At 45.2% G+C, this 20,533-nt stretch overlaps 1 protein-coding gene across 2 annotated transcripts in view; it reads right to left on the bottom strand.

Moving 5' to 3' along the window:
- pan3 (poly(A) specific ribonuclease subunit PAN3) overlaps positions 1–20,533 on the bottom strand; it is a 173,633-nt gene that overhangs the window by 52,534 nt on the left and 100,566 nt on the right. For both annotated transcript variants that reach the window (XM_043692011.1, XM_043692013.1), the window contains exons 8-9: positions 6,428–6,485; positions 1,054–1,212 (exon numbers count right to left, since the gene is read on the bottom strand). In XM_043692011.1, the coding sequence (XP_043547946.1) occupies positions 1,054–1,212; positions 6,428–6,485 (217 nt within the window). The remainder of the gene's footprint in view (positions 1–1,053; positions 1,213–6,427; positions 6,486–20,533) is intronic.

Here is a 20,533-nt window from a genome sequence, read left to right as displayed (position 1 = left end):
CAAATACTACAGACATTCAAATACAGTTCCTTACATTTTATCCTTTTACTATTTGTCTAACCTCTAGTATTGCCTGATTTGCTCTTGATCTGCCACTTCCTGTCATTGTCTGTTTATCATTTCTCAACATTGACTCCTTTGTCGATTGTATTTTCCCCACTCTTCAATTCACAACTTCCTAAATTTGATTTCTTGTCCCTATTATTTAGTTTAAAACTTGTTTTACCTACCGAATTTGCAGTTCACAAGAACTGCAGTTCCATAATGGTTCAGGTTAGGCCATTCCAAGGGCACAGATCCTATTTTCCCCAGTATTGATGTCAGTGCCCCATAAACTAAAGTAACTTCTCCCAAATTCATCTAATGTTGTTTATCCTACGCAGTTATATGGTTTAGGCAATAATTCAGAGATTATTAAATTTGAGATTCTGCTTCTTAACATGGTGCCAAGTTCCTGATATTGGTAGAATCTCTTTCTTGGTCCTATGTTATTGGTGCCAATATGCACTCCCCTCCCACTGCAAGCTTTTCTCCAGCCCAGAGCAGATACCCTGAACACTGGCACCGGATGGACAACAGGCCCTTCTGGACTCCAGCTTTTTCTGCAGAGAAAATTGCAATCCCTTGATTATGCTGTCTGCTGTAATATATTTCTTTTGGGTCTCCCTAGTTGAATGGTTTCCTTTACTACAGTCCTGTGGTAATTTGGTTCGTCCACTTCACAGCCCCACTCTCATCCAAACTAGCCAAGAGAACCTCAGAGACTCTTGGACAATTGCACAGGCTGACACTCCTGCACCACTGTTCTCAGAGTATCCTTACCTGCATATTGGAGTATTGAATTTCATCGTTTGTATTTACCAGCTTGAAAGTTTATATTGATACTGAGTTGCCAAAGTTAAAAGTTATCCCCTTAACGTTACCTATACTTTTGATTTCAAGCATTAAAATCAAAATGGACATAAGTTCTACAACACATGATCTTTACAGTAATCTTTACAGAATACTAACAAGCAGTTGAGACATAATGACTGCATGTTTAAATTTCCTTACCATGGATTCTGCGAAGGCAATATGGGAGATCATCTTTGCTATTGATAGCTTTATAACAGGATGTAATGAAACCAAAGTTACTTGTTTTTTGTAGCCGATTAGCTGGTGGAGGTTCCAAAGGAAAAAGACTGTGGTAGTTGTCTACCTCCGTTGGAAACCCTGAAACAGACAACCCATATATTATTATACTGAGTAGAAAACAATACTCTTGCCCACACAAAAAATACTAAAATAGAATAAAAGCTTTCTCCCTTCTCCCATTCTGCAGATTAATATACAATAATAACTTTTAATGTTTTTCAATTTAACTTTGGGAAATGTTTACACTATTGTAATGTAAACTAACTAAATGATCAAATTAAACTCGGCCAAAGTCTCAGACAGTTCACTCAGTTAATTGTAGGGCCTTATAGACCAGAAATTAGACTCCTGAAATCAAATTCAAGAGTTAATCTCAGTCAGCTAACAGTTGAGCATAACTAGATTTTGGATCCCTAGTACAGAAGGAATAAAGCCGTGTGTCCAAAGGAAGGAGTAAAATAGTCATTGTCCCTGTGTCCAAACGATAGCTAGTAATCCCTATAGCAAAATGTACATCAAGGTTAAGAATGAAGGGTAAGACTTTTGTTTTAGGCTCAGAAATTGGGAGTACCCAATATGCATAAACAGCAACTCAGCAAAGAAGTAGTTTGAAAATGCTGAGAAACAACGGGCAGAACATGTAAAATGGATTATATTGCTCAATAAATTTCAATAGAAAATAATTGATAACAATTTTGGCAGCCCAATTTAACAATAATGGTGTGGAAAAAATAATCTACTTAAGTGCCAGTAATCACTGAAATCGGCAAACTCGCATATACATGAAAAGCAAATCAGCTGGATGTTTATTACTTGCATTATTTCACAATTTACTTCAGTTCCAACATGTGGTTTGAGAGATTGAAAGTACTTTCAAAACATATTTCTACACTAAACCAAAAAAAAATGACTGCGCCAAAACTTAAGTATATCACTTCAGTACAATGCACCACCTCAGTGGCAGATGGGATTTAAACTCAGGAAATATAAATGAGGTACAAATGCCCCCAAATCCATTTTACAGGCTTTTCAAAACACCTCAATAATCCACTGGGCTTGACTAATAGGCAGACATGATTCCAGTCACAACAACTTAAATTCAGTTGACTAAATTGACCTCAAATCAGTAATGGTGATCAGAAACTTAGATGATGTTGTAAAATTTGATCTGGTTCACTAAATGTCCTTTTGAGAAGGTACTTGCCCTCACTTGATTTGGACTCAGTGTAACTCCAGACCTGTAACAATGAGGCTACTCTTAACTTTCTGCCGTAAGCTGCTCAGCCATACCAAATCATCATGGAAAATTATACTAGGCATCAAATTTGGTCCAAGATTCAACAAAACTAAGGTACACCAGCCATTCAGTCGTGGTATACAGCATCACTGCTTAGCCCAGCATTTGTTGCCCATCCTTAATTATTCAGAGGGTAGTTCAGAATCAACTGTGCAGGAGGTCTGGAATCTACAGCCCAGACCAGGGATAAATGACTGACATCCTTTCGAAAAGAAATTCTGTGAACCAAATTGTCATAAAATCCCATTAACAGAAAATACATTGTTATTACTAGATTAGTTTTTAAATTTCATTTTAAACCAAATTTAAATTGCCCCATCTGTTATTATGAGATTCGAACCAGTGTTACCAGAACATTAACCTGGGGTTTATAATTACTAATCCAGTGACATTATCAGGAAACCACTGCCTCCCCTCACCTCTTTTAAATAATCTAGGTAACAGTATACAGAGAGTAAGCAAAAATGAATCTTGTCTGGTTTCTAAGTAGTAATGCGTGGTATATCACTTGGGTCTCAACTTCTTACAGAGGGTATCACTGTCAAACTTGCTGAGAAAAATAGGTTATGTAGTGGTCTGAAGGAGGATACAAAAGGATATAGGTCGGCTAAGTGAGTGACCAGAGTGTTGCAGGAATATTTTGTGGGAAAACGTGAAATTATCAATTTTGGTAGGAGAAACAAATCTGATTAGTGAGTTATTGCAAAGCTAAGATATAGAGATCTCTGGGTGTGCTTCAGCATGAATCGTCAAAAATTAGTATGTAAGCACAGCAAGCAATTAGGACAGCTAACCCAATATCATTGTTTATTATGAGGGAACTGCATAAGAAATAGGCAGGTAATGATTCAGTTATATAGGACGTTGATGAGACCATATCTGGGAGTAGGGTGTACAGTATTGTTTCCGTATTTAAGGAAGGATATAAATACATTGGCAACAGTTCAAATAAGGTTTATTACACTAATAACTGGAGTGGAGGATTGTCTTATGAAGAAATGTTGGACAGGTTATGCCTGTATCTGGTGGCATTCAGGAGAGTAAAAGACAGCTTGATTAAAACATACAAGATCTTGATGGGACTTGGACAGGGCACGTGTGGGAATAATGTTGCCTCTTAAGAGACAATCCAGAATAGGGGTTCTTTATTTAAAAGTAATGGGTCACTCGTTTAAGACAGAGGGAAATGTTTCTTTCACACAGGTCCCAGTATTTTTGGAATTCTAAAAGGCAGTGGAAGAGAATCTTTGAACATTATCAATAATTTTCCTACCGCTGCTTTAATAATCAGGGGCTGAAAGGTTATTGGAGACAGGTACAATGAATGATCAGATTAGCAGTTATCCTACTGAATGGCAAAGCAAACTTTAACAGCCTGTACTTGATCTTAATTCATATGTTCATAAGGATAATTAAGGTAAGCAATAAAGATGGACTTTGGCAATAACATTGATATACTAGGAATGAAAAATAGAAGTCCCTTTCTCCACAGAGTGGTCTGATTAAAGCCCTCGCCATAATCACCTCCAGTAAATGACAAGCTGAAGAAATTGTCAATGTTGGAGACCATTTGCTTTGCTGCATTTAACCTTTCTCACCAAGTTAATTGCCCTCACTCAGATTCCACACCTCCCTCTGCTAGTTGCTCTCCCATCCACCCCACATGACCATTACAGTTGGCTCCTGCTGTCTTGATACCACTTCCACTAAAGTGAACTACTCTTCCCATCACCAAGGTCAGGTGGCGCTGTTAAAGTTTTACTTTCTTCGGTATTACCTCCCTTCCTTTTAAAAATCTATGATCTGGATGTTGGTTTGCTCACTGAGCTGGAAGGTTTGTTTTTCAGACGTTTCGTCACCATACTAGGTAACATCGTCAGTGAGCCTCTGGATGAAGCGCTGGTGGCATGGCCTGCTTTCTACTTGTGTGTTTAGGATTCCTTGGGTTGGTGATGTTATTTCTTGTGGTGATGTCATTTCCTGTTCTTTTTCCCGGGGTTGGTAAATGGGATTCAAGTCAATGAGTTTGTTGATAGAGTTCCGGTTGGAATGCCATGCTTTTAGGAATTCTCGAGTGTCTGTTTGGCTTGCTCTTCTCAAAACACACTAAAATCTATCATGATTCCCTCCATGAATTGGTTGTCTCAAACATTAGTCCATGTCTAAGCAATGTTTCTGTCCAATTCTGGAAAATGTTGACTCTTGCCCTTTTTTCTCACAACTCTGTTTCAATCTTACCAATTAGATTTCTGTAGGAAATAACAAAGACCAAAGCCAACAATAACTTCACTAATATCATTGGTGCATTACCACAGAAGCTTCCTGTCTTCTCTGCAGCCCTTGGATTCCTGTTCTTCATTACCTAAATATTGTTCCTTAGTCATGTCATTAGAAAAACAACTTTCGTGTATATACTGACAACCAGCTATAATTCTCCATCACTTCTCTACATCCTTCAGTGCTGATGTGACAACTTTGTTCAGATCAGTTAATGTTTTCTAGTGGTACATTCGGAAGACTGAAATCATTATCTCGTCTTCATTACAAATTCTTTACTTAGTCATTGATCCCTTCTTTCCCGCTAATTACAACCTTAGGCTGAATTGAAATGTTGCACTCTATGACTTAGGCAATTCCAAACTCAGAAAGATATGAAATTGGGAGCTATCAAGTTACCATCTTGCATCTTAACTGATCTGTCATTAACACCATTTTTCATTCATTTGTCTCCCTCAGATTAATATTGGATACCTCATCCTCCAAAGTTTACTGCCATAATCCTTTCCTCACTTTTACATTCATTCATCATGCCTGCTGCTAATTTAGCCTGACGTGTTCATTGCATGGACCTCTCTGTGCCAATAGTTAGAACCTTTTCCAAAGCGCAATTCCCCCATCTCATATGTTCTACTACTCTGACTCTACCATATACATGGGCCCCACAAAGTATTTTTGCCACAATTGGCATGCACAAAGTCACAAAGTTCACATTGTAGTAATTACTTGTTAAAAATCCAATTATATTCTCTCCATTTAAAATATCTCTTAAACCTTACCACTGTGACTGATGAACAGAGTTTCTAGTCTACTATATGCCACAGAGAGCAAATGGTCGCAGAGGTTGCAATGCCATAAACTGACATATATCACCTTAAAGTCAATACATATATTTTTCTTTAATTAGATCAATGTATTAGCTAAAATTAGTACCATTATCTCATTAGTATCCAAAGATGCCCTGTAACTTATCAATAATGTGAACTGTAAAGAATAAAATCAAACAGCATAAGTAATCTAAAAGAATGGATTTGTACTATGAATTATACAGGATTGAGTTTTTTCCAATACTTACTTACTTTTACTTGAGGAGACAAGTGAGAAATTAAATTATGTTTTGTTTAATTGTGGTTAATTGTTAAGCAGTTTCTGTCGTGCAAAAACCTGTTCTATATCAAAGCAAGGTTTATAATTTCAATGCTGTTTTATGGCTCAAACAAATCTAAACTTAGTTAACACATTAAAATACTTTTAAAGCAAACACCACTTTTACTCAAAGACAGTTATGTTCTAAATGGTATTGCTTTTAATTTAAGCATTATTTTGTTTGAGGTATCAACTAAATTCTATTTAAAATTTAGCTGCAAGATGTACATCATCTGCAGATTAAAATGCACTATAAAATCACAGAATTGTGTGGGCATATTAGATTTATGCAATATAAAAATAGTTTTGATAATTTATTTATTGGCAGTTATCCAACTGTAATCACATCAGTTTTAGTTCCAAAACTCTGTTTTCTATTCAAAAGGAGACACAATTTTCAGAAGACTCTGGAAATTAACAGTCTGTAGTACTTTGGAAAATAGAAGAAAAATGGTTTCAGTGCAGAATGAAGGAAGGTGGACAAGAATGTTTGAATAAGAGAAATCATGCAATATAGATAGACCCTTATTTAATTCTACAAAGCTAATGTCAAATGTGTAGGACTCCTCTTACCTGGATTTTCGGTTTGGTCAATCTGTGCCATAGTTATTAAATGCTTGTGGATCAACTCCTATAAAGAGATATCAATAACTTATAGAGTGGTTTCATCATTTATGTGTATAATCACTCCATTAAAGAGCAAATGCATAGCATAGTGACACAATACAGCATATTGATTCACTAGCTTCCGACACATTAAAGTAGCCTTTTATGAATTATTCCAAAACCTCTTCTTCCATTATTAAATCAACCAATTTTAAATGTGAGAAAACTATGGATATCAGGCAACTCTGGCAGCCCCCTACTTCATTTCCTCTGGGTTCTTCTTCATACTCCACCAACCCAAACCTTATCGCATGGTTTAAAACTGTCCTCACTAATTCCACAAAATACATCACCTGTTCTCAAAATCCTTGTATTATCCAATCCCAGAAACTCACCAACTCCCCCCTTGCCAACAAAGAACACCACAATCCACAACAGTCCCACTGCCTTCCATACATTAAAAAAAATTCTTCCCCCTTCTCTCCAATAACTGAAAGACAGCAAAGTTGAAATAGCAAAGTCCTGAAAGCATTGTTATTCAGATTCCCTCTTTGCGAAAATGTTTTTTTTTCTCAAATTCCTTCTAAATCTCTTATCCTTCACCTTAAAATTATGCCCTCGTTTTCAACCCTTCATTTACGGGAAACAAGGAGGAAAGAATTCAGTCTTTTCACTACTATTAGAAGGATGGCTTATAGATTCCATGTCTGGAAGTATATCTTGTCATGGTATGGAAGCATATTACATATGGAAGAGACTTTAGTCCTTTAATACCAGTTCTTCAGGAGGATGTAGATGCCGCAGAGTAAAGAGCTTCCAGTGAACAAGCTCTTTTAAGTCCTGTGGAAAAAGGTAGGGTTCATCTTTGGATGAAAGGCAATCGTTGTTAAGAGCCCATAACTAGTGCCATTTGACATATTTTGAGTTATGGTTTGCAGTCCCCACCAATATCCTACAGGTGAATAAGTTTACATGGTGTTGACTATCTTTAGGTATCAAGTGTTCTTGGGGTAGAGAGACAGCATCCCTAGCACTGGGCCAGGAGGTCCTGGCTCAGGTCGCCCTCCTCCAGTGGTATAGAATAACATTTTTAAACAGGCTAATTGAGAATATCTATCCTGAAGTATCAAGGCTAAGTGAAAGGGTGTCAAAAATCTCTAAAGATATCAAATGCTTATCGTCACCACAACTTTGCTTTGATATAGTCCAAGGAAGCACATTTCTGAATTGAGGGATCCCAATGAGGGAATTCCCAAGTCATGAAACAGAGAATGATCCCTCTGAATATGTTGGCAAACTATCTTTGATTTGTGTAAAATCACTACACCAACATTTTCTGTTGTGCTCTGTTAATATTTTGTTCCCAGAGTTGAAGCCACCATGCTGTTTTGCTGAACAACATTTAATACATTTAAAGCTAACTAATGTAATCTATTTCCCTAAAACATGTTGGAGAGAAAACTAAACAATCCAAGCAAAACAAAAATATAATGGCATAACAGAAAGCTGGTTGGGGGCAGATGTTCGCAGGTAAAGGGACGGCTGGAAAATGGGAAGCCTTCAGAAATGAGATAACGAGAATCCAGAGAAAATATATTCCTGTCAGGGTGAAAGGAAAGGCTGGTAGGTATAGGGAATGCTGGATGACTAAAGAAATCAAGAGTTTGGAGAAAAAGGAAGACAGGTATAGACAGGATAGACCGAGTGAATCCTTAGAAGAGTATAAAGGCAGTCGGAGTATACTTAAGAGGGTAATCCGGAGGGCAAAAAGGGGACGTGAGATAGCTTCGGCAATTAGAATTAAAGAGAATCCAAGGAGTTTTTACAAATACATTAAGGACAAGAGGGTAACTAAGGAGAGAATAGGGCCCCTCAAAGATCAGCAAGGCGGCCTTTGTGTGGAGCCTCAGAATATGGGGGAGATACTAAATGAATATTTTGCATCAGTATTTACTGTGGAAAAGGATATGGAAGATATAGACTGTAGGGAAATAGATGGTGACATCTTGCAGAATGTCCAGATTGCAGAGGAGGAAGTGCTGGATGTCTTGAAGTGGGTAAAGGTGGATAAATCCCCAGGACCTGATCAGGTGTATCCTAGAACTCAGTGGGAAGCTAGAGAAGTGATTGCTGGGCCACTTGCCGAGATATTTGTTTCATTGATATTCACAGGTGAGGTGCCGGAAGACTGGAGGTTGGCTAACGTGGTGCCACTGTTTAAGAAGGGTGGTAAGGAAAAGCCAGGGAACTATAGACCAGTAATCTTGACGTCGGTGGTGGGCAAGGTGTTGGTGGGAATCCTGAGGGACAGGGTGTACATGTATTTGGAATGGCAAGGACTGATTAGGGATAGTCAATGTGGCTTTGTGCGTGAGAAATCATGTCTCTCAAACTTGATTGAGTTTTTTGAAGAAGTAACAAAGAGGATAGATGTGATCTTTATGGGCTTCAGTAAGGCGTTTGACAAGGTTCCCATGGGAGACTGATTAACAAGGTTAGATCTCATGGAATACAGGTAGAACTGGTTCAGAAGACAGAGGGTGGTGGTGGAGGGTTGTTTTTCAGACTGGAGGCCTGTGACCAGGGGAGTGGCACAAGGATCGGTGCTGGGTCCTCTACTTTTTATCATTTACATAAAATGATTTGGATGAGAGCATAAGAGGTACAGTTAGTAAGTTTGCAGATGACACCGAAATTCAAAGTATAGTGGACAGCGAAGAGGGTTACCTCAGATTACAACAGGATCTTGGCCAGTTGGGCCAATGGGCTGAGAAGTGGCAGATGGGGTTTAATTCAGATTTTGGGAAAGCAAATCTTAGCAGGATTTATACACAATGGTAAGGTCCTCGGGAGTGTTGCTAAGCAAAGAGACCTTGGAGTGCAGGTTCATAGCTTCTTGAAAGTGGAGTGGCAGGTCAATAGGATAGTGAAGGCGGCGTTTGGTGTGCTTTCCTTTTGCAGGTCAGAGTATTGAGTACAGGATTGGGAGGTCATGTTGCGGCTGTACAGGACATTGGTTAGGCCACTGTTGGAATACTGCGTGCAATTCTGGTCTCCTTCCTATCGGAAAGATGTACAAGGAAGTTGCCAGAGTTGGAGGATTTGAGCTATAGAAAGAGGCTGAACAGGCTGGGGCTGTTTTCCCTGGAGCGTCGGAGGCTGAGGGGTGACCTTATAGGGGTTTACAAAATTATGAGGGGCATGGATAGGATAAATAGACAAAGCCTTTTCCCTGGGGTTGGGGAGTCCAGACTAGAGGGCATAGATTTAGGGTGAGAGGGGCAAGATATAAAAGTGACCTAAGGGGCAACGTTTTCACACAGAGGGTGGTACATGTATGGAATGAGCTGCCAGAGAAAGTGGTGGCGGCTGGTACAATTGCAACATTTAAGAGGCATTTGGAGGGATATGGGCAAGATGCTGGCAGGTGAGACTAGATTGGGTTGGGATATCTGGTCGGCATGGACAGATTGGACCGAAGGGTCTGTTTCTATGCTGTACATCTCTATGACTCTATAATTTAGTTTCATACAAAACAGGAATTGGTTCAAATACATTCAAAGCTAGGTATCTGCAATCTCAAAATATGTTCACAGCACTGCTTACCATTTGAAATAGCAAAAGACCTAAAAGTGGCTAGACCGTACTATAGTAGGTGGAGAACACTGAACAGAGAAACACGAAAGCTTTATGTTAACCATGATACAGAACCAGTGTTGGGGAAGCCCAAGGCCCGACATGGCACAAAAGTGCTGCCTGTGGATGTTTAGTTGGCATAAACATGGCAGAGAAGATTTTTAGCTGCAGTTAACAGAATTAGATTATTTTGTTCCACATTAGAGTAGGATCATACATTTGGTGGTTTTGAGAATAAGGTAAACTCAAGGTAACAGGTTGAACAAAGAATCTTACAAATTAAAATACAGAAAGTTCTGTACATATGAACAGCTGCAGATATCTGTAAGTCGCAATCTGATAAGAAATGTTTGGGAACAGACAGCCCAAAGTTTGTAGTCAAAAAGTGTGGTGCTGTAAAATCAGTCAGTTAGGCAGCATCCGAGGAGCAGGGGAGTCGAGGTTTCGAGTGTGAGCTCTTCATGAGGAAGAGCTCACTTTCTCCTAGCCCAAAACTTGTAGATAAGCAAGAAATAAAAGTATAATCCCATAATAAAGTTATTTAATATTTCCGAGAATCAAAGTGCAGGAGAGACAGATATCCTGTAAAACCTTAAGAATTCAGACAAGATTCTTGAGCTGGTAAAGTGATTTGAATTTTAGTCTTATTATTGGAATTTGAATAGATACTATCTAAGTAAGTAAAATAGCATAGAAATGTTTAGCATAGGAACTGTAAATTTTATATTAGAAGCAATTTCCTGTTTTTTAGAACTGACGTTTTTCCATTTGCAGAGAGACAAGAACAACAGAAAAGCACAGAAAAGTATAAACAATATAACTTCATAACAGTATCAAAATAACGTAGCAAGGAGGACAGAACTAATTGTGTAACAGGGCCACTATGGCCTTGAGAGAATAACCAATTGCTGCTTCAAACCTGATGAACAGCCTAAAGAATCCAAGTAGGTATTTTTTAGTGACTTGATGGAACTATAAAAGTGCTTGAATTTTGTTCCTATCAATACAATTTGAATAAGTGCTATATGATAATGATTTAAAATACCGACAATAAAGTGCATCCTGTTATCAAATTTATCTTATAAACCCTACAGCATGCAAAATACAAATTGTAAAAGGCAGTTACGAGATAGACAGACTGGGTTTGTTTGACGTTTCCAAATTGGGTAAGAGGGAAGCTACTCCTGAAATGGTTAGTTTTGTCACAAAATTATAGCATTAGTTCTAACTATGTAGAACCTTAAGTAACTTTATATTAGAGCTGATATTACAAATATTATAACAATTGGTAGAAATTAACATATTTTTCAATCTTCTGTACTAAGGTCAGCTATGGATAGGAATTTGAAAAATAAATATACCATGCAGCTGGCAAATGTCTCAGAAGTGCAAGCGGGCATCAGAGCCGCCCCGCATTTGCCACGGGACTATGCCTACATCGGTAAAACTATAGGAATTCATTTTGTGTTTTAAAAACGGCAGCCGCAGCTTAAACCCACAAAACTCAGCAGCTGCCGGTCCGCCCACGTAACCGGGAGATGGCAGCCAGAGGACAGATCAAATCCACACTAGGCCAGACTCTAACCATGACTCATAGACCGAAACTCCGGAGCTAATTAATATGGAAACCCTTCTCCTAATCAAATCAAGAGACTGACTGAAACACACCCATATTCATCAATACAGAACCATCCTGACACAAAAGACAGGCATCCACCAGACAGGAACGAACAGACTAATGCACACCAGCACCCCAAGGGAACAAAGGGGGGTGCTAGCCTCCAGCCCTCACAGAGAGAGACAAGCAGATAGTACCCGGACCCGTTTACATAATCTAATTGGCACCCTATTGTATGTACACTGCAACTCTCCTGGGACGGCAGGAAACCCACCATTTGCACCTACTCCAGTGACGATGGGGAACTATCATCCCATTCATACTCAAAATCCTCACATCCTGGCAAAGAAAGGTATACAAGGTGTAGCAGCGCATGGGAACGGTAGAACAGCCGAGATTCGGACCTCGGTTGGTCTCCACTGGTGTTACTGTATCAATAAACATTACCGATTGTTGAACCGCACTCTGGGCTCGGACTGATATCATTTCATCCGCGCTAACAATTGGGGGCTTCGTCCTGGTTAACAACGGCTGCTGGATCCCTGCGACGGCACTGGGTGAGTATCTTTACTCTTTTACTTCTCGCGTAAAAGTCTCCCAGAGGCCGCAAGGGACTTCACTGCTGCCCGTTATCTGAACCTGTGAACAGAGTGAGTCCGGCAGTCGTGTAACGGTAGAGTACTCTTTAAAAGTGTGTGTGTGTGTGTGTGTGTGTGTGTGTGTATGTGAGTGAGTGATCCTTCGCGGGTGGGCGATTGGGGTCGCGGAACACCAGTGAATGTGTGCGTGATTATTATTATTGTCGTTTATTGTTAATGTGCTACAGTGACTGACAGACTATCCTTGGACCGACGACTTTAGGTACGAGACCCCGACAGATTGATCCCCCTGTTTAAAAACCGACTAAACAAGCCTTCCTGGTTGACCTCTGCAGTGGGAGATAGGGGACCCCATTGTACGTTGAGCCCGGTTTTAGCGCCTTCATTGCGTACGCGGTAGAGGCTGGGAGGCCTACGCGCTCTACAAGAAGGGAAGACCTCCAATCCAGCCCGAGACGCGGAGCCTCTGGGCCAAGCGATGGTTACGCCCATTGACTTCGCGGTCCCGAGGTGTTGGCCTCTGCAGGATCAGGCGCGGTTAGGTCTGAGTTCACGCCCCCACCCCCCCCCCACCCCTTGTACTCGGGCCCCTGGTTCACGCCCAGTGTTTGTGGGGTACACACGGCTGCTGAACGTCAGGCGGAGAGAGAGAGACTCACGGAAACCCGGGGTCGCGCACTCAGGAATCGACACGCGCCCCGTCTGTAACTATCCCCACCCCTGCGGGGCGGAGTTCAACTTACAGGGAGTGGGCTCCCCGACTGGGAGATTAATAAGCTAGTGCCAGCGACATCCCTTAGCACGCCTGCTAGCTTTACTTTAGTTTAGCTTCTGTCAAGTTTCACCCGCTGTGCCCCATGGGTGGAAGCGAGGCTGAAGACCTAGATTGGGGGCCGGAAGGTTCCCTTACCCGTTTTATAGCCGACGAGAATAAAAAAGTTATTAAGGCTATGCTTCGCTCAGGCTGGCGACCCGCTGGATGTACAGCGCGAGTGGTGGGCCCGCCAGAAGAAAGATAGGTACGAGAAAGCTTGCGTCCTGGTGCTACAGGCACACGTTAAAGCTGAACCTTGCCGGCAAACCTATGTCCAAGACAAGAAAAAGCAGGCCACAGAGCACCTAGAAGCCCAGGCGCTTGCTGCCCGTACGGTTTTACCGACCTTATCCGATGCGCCCAGCGCCCCGCCGTTCCCCACCTGGGACTGGGAGGGGCTCACGGACAATCCGGACCCCTGGGAATCGCGCACGGGCTATGCCCGTGCAGCCCCGATGAAAGTTGAATATACCCCCGGGGGAGGGGAGAGGGGACGGGCCACGACCCTTGCCCATAACCCCCGCCTTAAGATGACCTACGTCTCCCTGACCCCGGGCAACACAATGAAACTTCTGGACAGGCTCCCCGCCCTTAAGCCTTGGCACAATAACGCTGAATTTTGGCAGAGGCTTAGGGAGATGCAGATCTGCCACAACCTTCACAATAGGGACGTGGCCGGTCTGGTCCGGACCAAACTCCCGGAGAACCTGTGGTCCAGGCTCCAGCCCATGCACCAGAATGGGTCCTGGTGCACTGACCTCAGCGACAGCCGTCGCAAACAGGAGGTTGCCCTCGCCAACTACAAGGCTGATGGCAGCGAGGCGCTCGACCATATACCGGTCGACTTAAACACCATTGTGGGTTTCACTCAGAAACCTGGGGAGGGCACCCAGGAATATGGGGTCCGCAAGTTTGAGGCGTTCCGAGCACACAGCGGGGTTCCCGACGCTGATAGGCAGAACCCCGCATTCGTCCAATTATACAAAGATGGCCTGAGCCCCGCACACCAGGTAGTCCTATGGACGGGCCTGGTGCCCTATGTCACCTTTGCGGAGCTTGAGAACTGGGCCATGTCCCTTGACAACCGAGCGGCGCCGGTCGTTGCAGCAGTTTCGACGGACGAACCGGACGTTTGCTTCCGCTGCAAACGGACGGGACACCGCAAAGCCAAATGCCCGCTCTCTTTCCGACGCCCCTGGGGTCCGGGTCCGAAGGGAGGCCAGCTACCTTCACAGCCGCACTCCTCGTGCCCCCACGACCGGGATCGCCCCAGACAAGGGGTCAACAGCGACCCCAGCCCCCACAAACCCCGGAACCCTAGCCCCACCGCCCCCGACTGGGATCAACTCAGTCGGGACCAGCTGCTCGAGCTTTTACAGCTGCTCGCACGACGCAAAGACTGAGTAGCGTCGGCCCCCGTCCCGGGAGCCGACCCCGGTATCTGGGTTTCCGCATTGCTAGGGGGCCGCCGATGCAAGATTTTGATTGATAAGGGGGCGTCGGTCTCCCTCACCGACCTCGACCTTCCCGCAACCCACCACTCAATTTCTATTAAAGGGGTTGGGGGAAGCTCGGTTATTGCACGCCGAAGCGAGGCCGTCCTCCGAGAGGTAGACAACATTTTACTCCCCGTGCATTTCTGGGTTTGCCCAAACTCAGAGGGAACGATTATGGGTATCGACGCTCTGAGCGAACTGGGGGCGGTGGTGGACGCGTACCACCGCCGCCTCCTGTGGACATCCCGCAAATTTCACAAGAGCGCCCACGAGGGTAGATAGGTGTCCACTAAATCAGTCGCTGCGCTTGCCCCCAGTGTGCCCATCGCCCGGGATTGGACCAAGGACGGTGCCTTAGGGGCCGTCTGCCAACTAGTCCCGGAGGTGTGGGCCACGAGCAAGCAGGACTGCGGCCTCGTCCGCTCCCCTCCTGAGCGGATAGCCGGTCCCATACACGCCCCGCACTGACAATACCCGATTAAACCTGAGGCGCTGCGCGCCACTGAGGCAATCGTTGCCGAGCTCACCCGGCACGGCGTCCTGCGCCCCACGGTGTCCACCACCAACTCCGCTATATGGCCAGTCCGGAAGCCGGATGGGAACTACAGGCTCACCATCGACTACACGGTACTCAATAGGGTCACCCCCAAAGAGCACCCTATCGTAGCCAGCCCGACCACCATCTTCAACGGCCTCGAACCCTCACACCGGATCTTTATGGTCCTGGACGTGGCGAATGGCTTTTGGTCCATTCCCCTGCACCGTGACTCACAGGACAAGTTTGCCTTCACGCTGCGGGACAGACAGTATACATGGACCCGCCTGCCGCAGGGCTTCCACAACAGCCCTAACATTTTCCACAGGGTCATGAGCCGGATCCTGGAGGGGTGCGACCTCTCTCCCTTCTCGAGCACTCTCCTGCAGTATGTAGACGACCTTTTGATCGCGTCCACGGACGCACGCCACCACCTGGGAGCCCTGGCCGCCGTCCTGCGGATCCCCGGCCGGGCAGGATTCAAAATAAGCCCCACGACTGGCTAAAGTCCGGTACCTGGGACACGACATCAGCCAGGGATGCAAGACCCTACCCCCCCCGACCGCAAGTCGGCCACCGCCGCAGTCAGGGGAATCCGCCGCGTCTTGGGGCTTTTTAACTACTGCCGCTCTTTCATTGCACATTTCGCCACTATCGCCGAACCCATTTAGCGCTTAGTGAAGGGGGGGCAGGCCAGGAGCAGAGAGGGTGGTATGGGGACCCGAACAGGACCACGCTTATTCTAAGTTCAAGTCCCATCTCCTCAGCGCCCCGGCCCTGCGCCTCCCCGACCTATCAAAGCCCTTCCAAATCTTTTACGGCCTCGAAAGGGGGTTTTACAGCGCTCTTGTCACCCAAACCTCAGGCGACCACATGAGACCAGTGGGTTACTACTCCACAAAGGAGTCCCCGGTCGTGAAGGGCATGCACCGCTGCATGGCGGCGCTGGATTGCGCCGCATGGGCGGTCCAGGTGTGAGAGCCGGTCACCATGTCTGGCCAGATAATTTTACACACTAAACACACGAAATCATCTTCACCAGCGACACTTGCGCCTGTGTCGACATGAAAGGAAAGGGCAGATGGAAACACTGGTCCCAGCTTAAACCCTTCCCTTAAGCCCCGAACGGACAGACACCCCCCTCCCCCCACCTTTGACTTGACTCTAACCGCCTCCTTTTTCTCCTTACAGCGCGACGGGCAGACCGGTCCGGGGGGGCTTGCTCCTACACACACTAACCCTACACCCTTGGTAAGGGTGCCCCTCTCTCTCTCTCTCTCCCTCTCTTCCCACAGATCATGCTTCAATGGTGCACCGCTCTCCTCCCTGCTCTCCTCTTCGCCCTACAACTGATGCCTTCTTTCCCCGAGATACATGACAACTTCTACCGCCACGGTGTCGCCTTCAACGCGTCCGACGCCATTTGTATTCCTGCAAGGGACAAGCCCGACGAGATCGACGCGTTCTACAACGCCTGGCTGGAGGTCCTCCCGCGGCCGCCCTGCCTCGGCGTGCTGAGGCGATGGACTTGGGGGGTTGCATGTTCGGGACAATGTGTGCCATGCTGGAGGACCTCGCCTCTGCCCCGGCCTTTGATGCTTTTACTTTACGGGATCTGTCTGTTTGCGGGTAATATGAGCCCACCAATGCCGCGGTAATCTCCTTGTATTTGTGCTTTCCACCCGCCCCAACCACACCACCCCCGACCACGACTCCCGAGATATTGCCGTGCCCCTCTCTGGGACCGGGGCCCGCGGGGGGACTGGTATTGTGGGATGAGGGAGAGGTCCTTTACGACAACGTCCGACACGAGGTCGTACCTGTGCTGGTCAATATATCGGGCATCCGGGTACTGGACTGTTGCACAGCACAGGTACGCAACCTATACGCCATGATGGGGAAGGAGGTTATAGAGAGGGCCATAGACACCATGGGGGCAACCCACTACCGGACCGACATAACACAACGACTCAAACAGGACATAGTCAACGATGCTCTCACAGGACACAACATGGGGACATCCGTAGTAAACTCCCTAGACATCCAGGGCCTTAACGAAAAGATCGAGCAACTAAAAGGGGTAATGAGGGACCTGCTACAAAGGTCTCTCACAGATCAGACAGACCAGACATTCCTGGGGGAAGAGGAAGCATACATTCAGCTCGACGGCATTGCAGTCCTGGAAACACACGCCCACACCATTAACTGCCTTATAGACCGGGAAAGAGAAAACACGGCCCATATCCACGAGGGGCAGCTGTGCCATGCGTATGTCCTGTGGATGGTAGCCCAGATCCAGCATAATCTTGACCAGGTCCAAAGGGGGGAGGTGCCCGACTGGATCGACAACGCCAAACTGGCCTCACTCGCGAGGCGCTCCGGGCCGCTCGACAGCCAGACTCTGAACGGTATGACCAGAGTATACCCAGTGATTCCCGACTGTGAGGTCAGTGAGGCGACAGGATTCGGGATTGTCCTCCTGATCCCCGTGGTCACCCCAGGGTCTGGGCCATTTCCCCTGTTTCACATTGAGAACATCGGAGTCATACGGGAAAACGCTTCCCTCAAATATCGTTTAGCTCACCACACAGTCATATCTCGAAACGGCGCTGTGTACGGGGTGCCGCTTACAGGCTGCAAGCAGCGGGGGGCAATTACCATCTGCCCTCACCCCTTACGAAGGAGTGAAACAGCGGAATGCAGGTTCAACCGGACACAGGGCTGCACCCTGGAAATCGAACCCACGGGCCCCCACTTCACTAGGGCGGGGTATGGTGGAAGGGGACAGTATTGTGTTTCCACTCTTGAAACCTCATTTTGGTATAACGGACTGCAGTGCCCGATTCCCCAGCACGAGTTCTGCTTCACCCCCAGGCACCCAGTCACAATTGGGCAAGCTCACATCTCAGAGGTCCGACGACGGAACCCGAGTCCATACAAACTACCGACAAATTCAGAGACACCCTCAGGGAATATCAGGAGCCCGAACAAGCCCCCATCCCACATTTGGCCGAGGTTTTACGGGAGCTTAGGACCCGGGTAGTGCACTCAGTGAAACTGTACCAACAGTTGCAATCACATATAAAGGATCTAGAGGAGAACAGAGACTGCTCTGCAGTCCCAGGGCTGGACACAGAGGGTGTGGGATTGGGGCCTAAACGTAAACATACATCCCTGGATCCAAATCATCTCGCACACCATTGTAGGCATATAGTTACTGCTGGCTCTGGCCTGGCTCCTGGTGGCGTGTCACTCATGCCATCAGCACAAGAAACGAACGGCCAGAAAGACGATGCTCCACGCCATAGACTCCTGACGGGCGATCAGGCACCACGAGCTCACAGGGCTCGAGTTAATGTAACCATCTCCCGGGACTATCCAAAGGCCCCATGACTGCAGCATGACGGCCGGCAGAATATACCGGGCGAGGAACCGATTTTCAAGGTATCGGCATCGGGGGTGTGGACGTGTCCAACCCCTTGCCGAAGGGGGGACTGCAAGCGGGCAACAGAGCCGCCCCACATTTGCCACGGGACTTTGCCTACATCGGTAAAACTATAGGAATTCATTTTGTGTTTTAAAAACGTCAGCTGCAGCTTAAACCCACAGAACACAGCAGCTGCCGGTCTGCCCACGTAACCGGGAGATGGGAGCCAGAGGACAGATCAAATCCACACTAGGCCAGATACTAACCATGACTCATAGACTGAAACTCCGGAGCTAATTAATATGGAAACCCATCTCCTAATCAAATCAAGAGACTGACTGAAACACACCCATATTCATCAATACAGAACCATCCTGACACAAAGGACAGGCATCCACCAGACAGGAACAGACTAATACACACCAGCACCCCAAGGGAACAAAGGGGGGTGCTAGCCCCCAGCCCTCACAGAGAGAGACAAGCAGATAGTACCCGGACCCGTTTACATTATCCAATTAGCACCCTATTGTATGTACACTGCAACTCTCCTGGGACGGCAGGAAACCCACCATTTGCACCTACTCCAGCGACGATGGGGAACTATCATCCCATTCATACTCAAAATCCTCACATCCTGGCAAAGAAAAGTATATAATGTGTAGCAGCGCGCAGGAACAGCAGAACAGCCGAGATTCGGACCTCGGTTGGTCCCCGCCGGTGTTACTATATCAATAAACGTCACCGATTGTTGAACCGCACTCTGGGCTCGGACTGATATCATTTCATCCGCGCTAACAGAAGGGACATAACAACTGATGCTGGAATGTGGTCAGATTTATTGCAAGAGCGCAAAGACAGGATAACTGTCATGATATCATGGGAAAACCTTGGGTTGTCGATCGAGGTGTTCATCATAAATTGGGTGTTTACAGGATTGGATGTATAGATTGGGGGGATAGAACAATTACATTAATGTTACATATAATTATTGTAACACGAAGGGTATAAAAATTCTGCACTTTGCTGGAAAAGGTAAAGTGTCACTGACATCCCCTCTGATCTGAGCTGTAATTAAGAGGGCGTTGGGCCTCACATGAAAGCCAGGTTTTGAGTGATCTCTGGCCTCTCCCATATGAGAACTCTGAATAAAGATCGATTTGTGCAACTGAACACAGGACTCAATCCTCTTCCTTGACATTTCTCCCCAACAAAACAGTAAAAAATCAAATTGATGAAAGCCTTTTCAGTGGGGCCAAAACAGATCTATTTCAAATAAATTGGATTCCAAGGTTGCCAGACAAAACTCTAACAGAACAATGGACTGCCTTTAAAGAAAAAATTGTTCAGCACCGTCAAGAAAAATTCCTATAATGAAGAAAGGAAGCGCAACAAAAATCACAGCTTTCTCAATGTCAAGACAATTGAGTGAAGCAGAAAAAGGGTAATATTTGAGATATCAGGCTGAAAGAAGCAGTGACAACCAGGTTGAATTTGTTAAGTTCAGAGGGGAAGTGAGGAAAAAAAAATCAAAAGAGTATGAGAAAAGACTGGTAGCTGATATAAAAGAAAATCTTGAAGTCCTTTTTAAGCATACCTATAATAAAATAATAAAAGGAAAGAAATAGAAACAGTAGACCACTGGAACCTTGCACATGCTGTGCTACCCAGTATGATCTTAGCTGATTTTCCACCTCAATTCTATTTCCCTGTCTACTCACATATTCCTTGATGCTCTGAGAAATCTCAAATCCATCAATTTCAGATGGCTTTGCACCTGATTTTGTATTTCACTTCCCTCTGACCTACTATATTCAACCTGGTTTTCACTGCTGGTTTTACAATTCCACAGACACTCAACCTAAATGATTAACCCATGAAACCTACAGAATCTGACTGGTTTCAGTGAGATCACCTCTTATTCCTCAAAACTCCAGAGAAAACAGAATCA

This window comes from Chiloscyllium plagiosum, chromosome 6, assembly GCF_004010195.1.
Source record: "Chiloscyllium plagiosum isolate BGI_BamShark_2017 chromosome 6, ASM401019v2, whole genome shotgun sequence".
Lineage (NCBI taxonomy): Eukaryota > Metazoa > Chordata > Chondrichthyes > Orectolobiformes > Hemiscylliidae > Chiloscyllium > Chiloscyllium plagiosum.
Note: the sequence above shows the minus strand (reverse complement) of the source record. Positions and strands in the feature narration are given on the sequence as shown.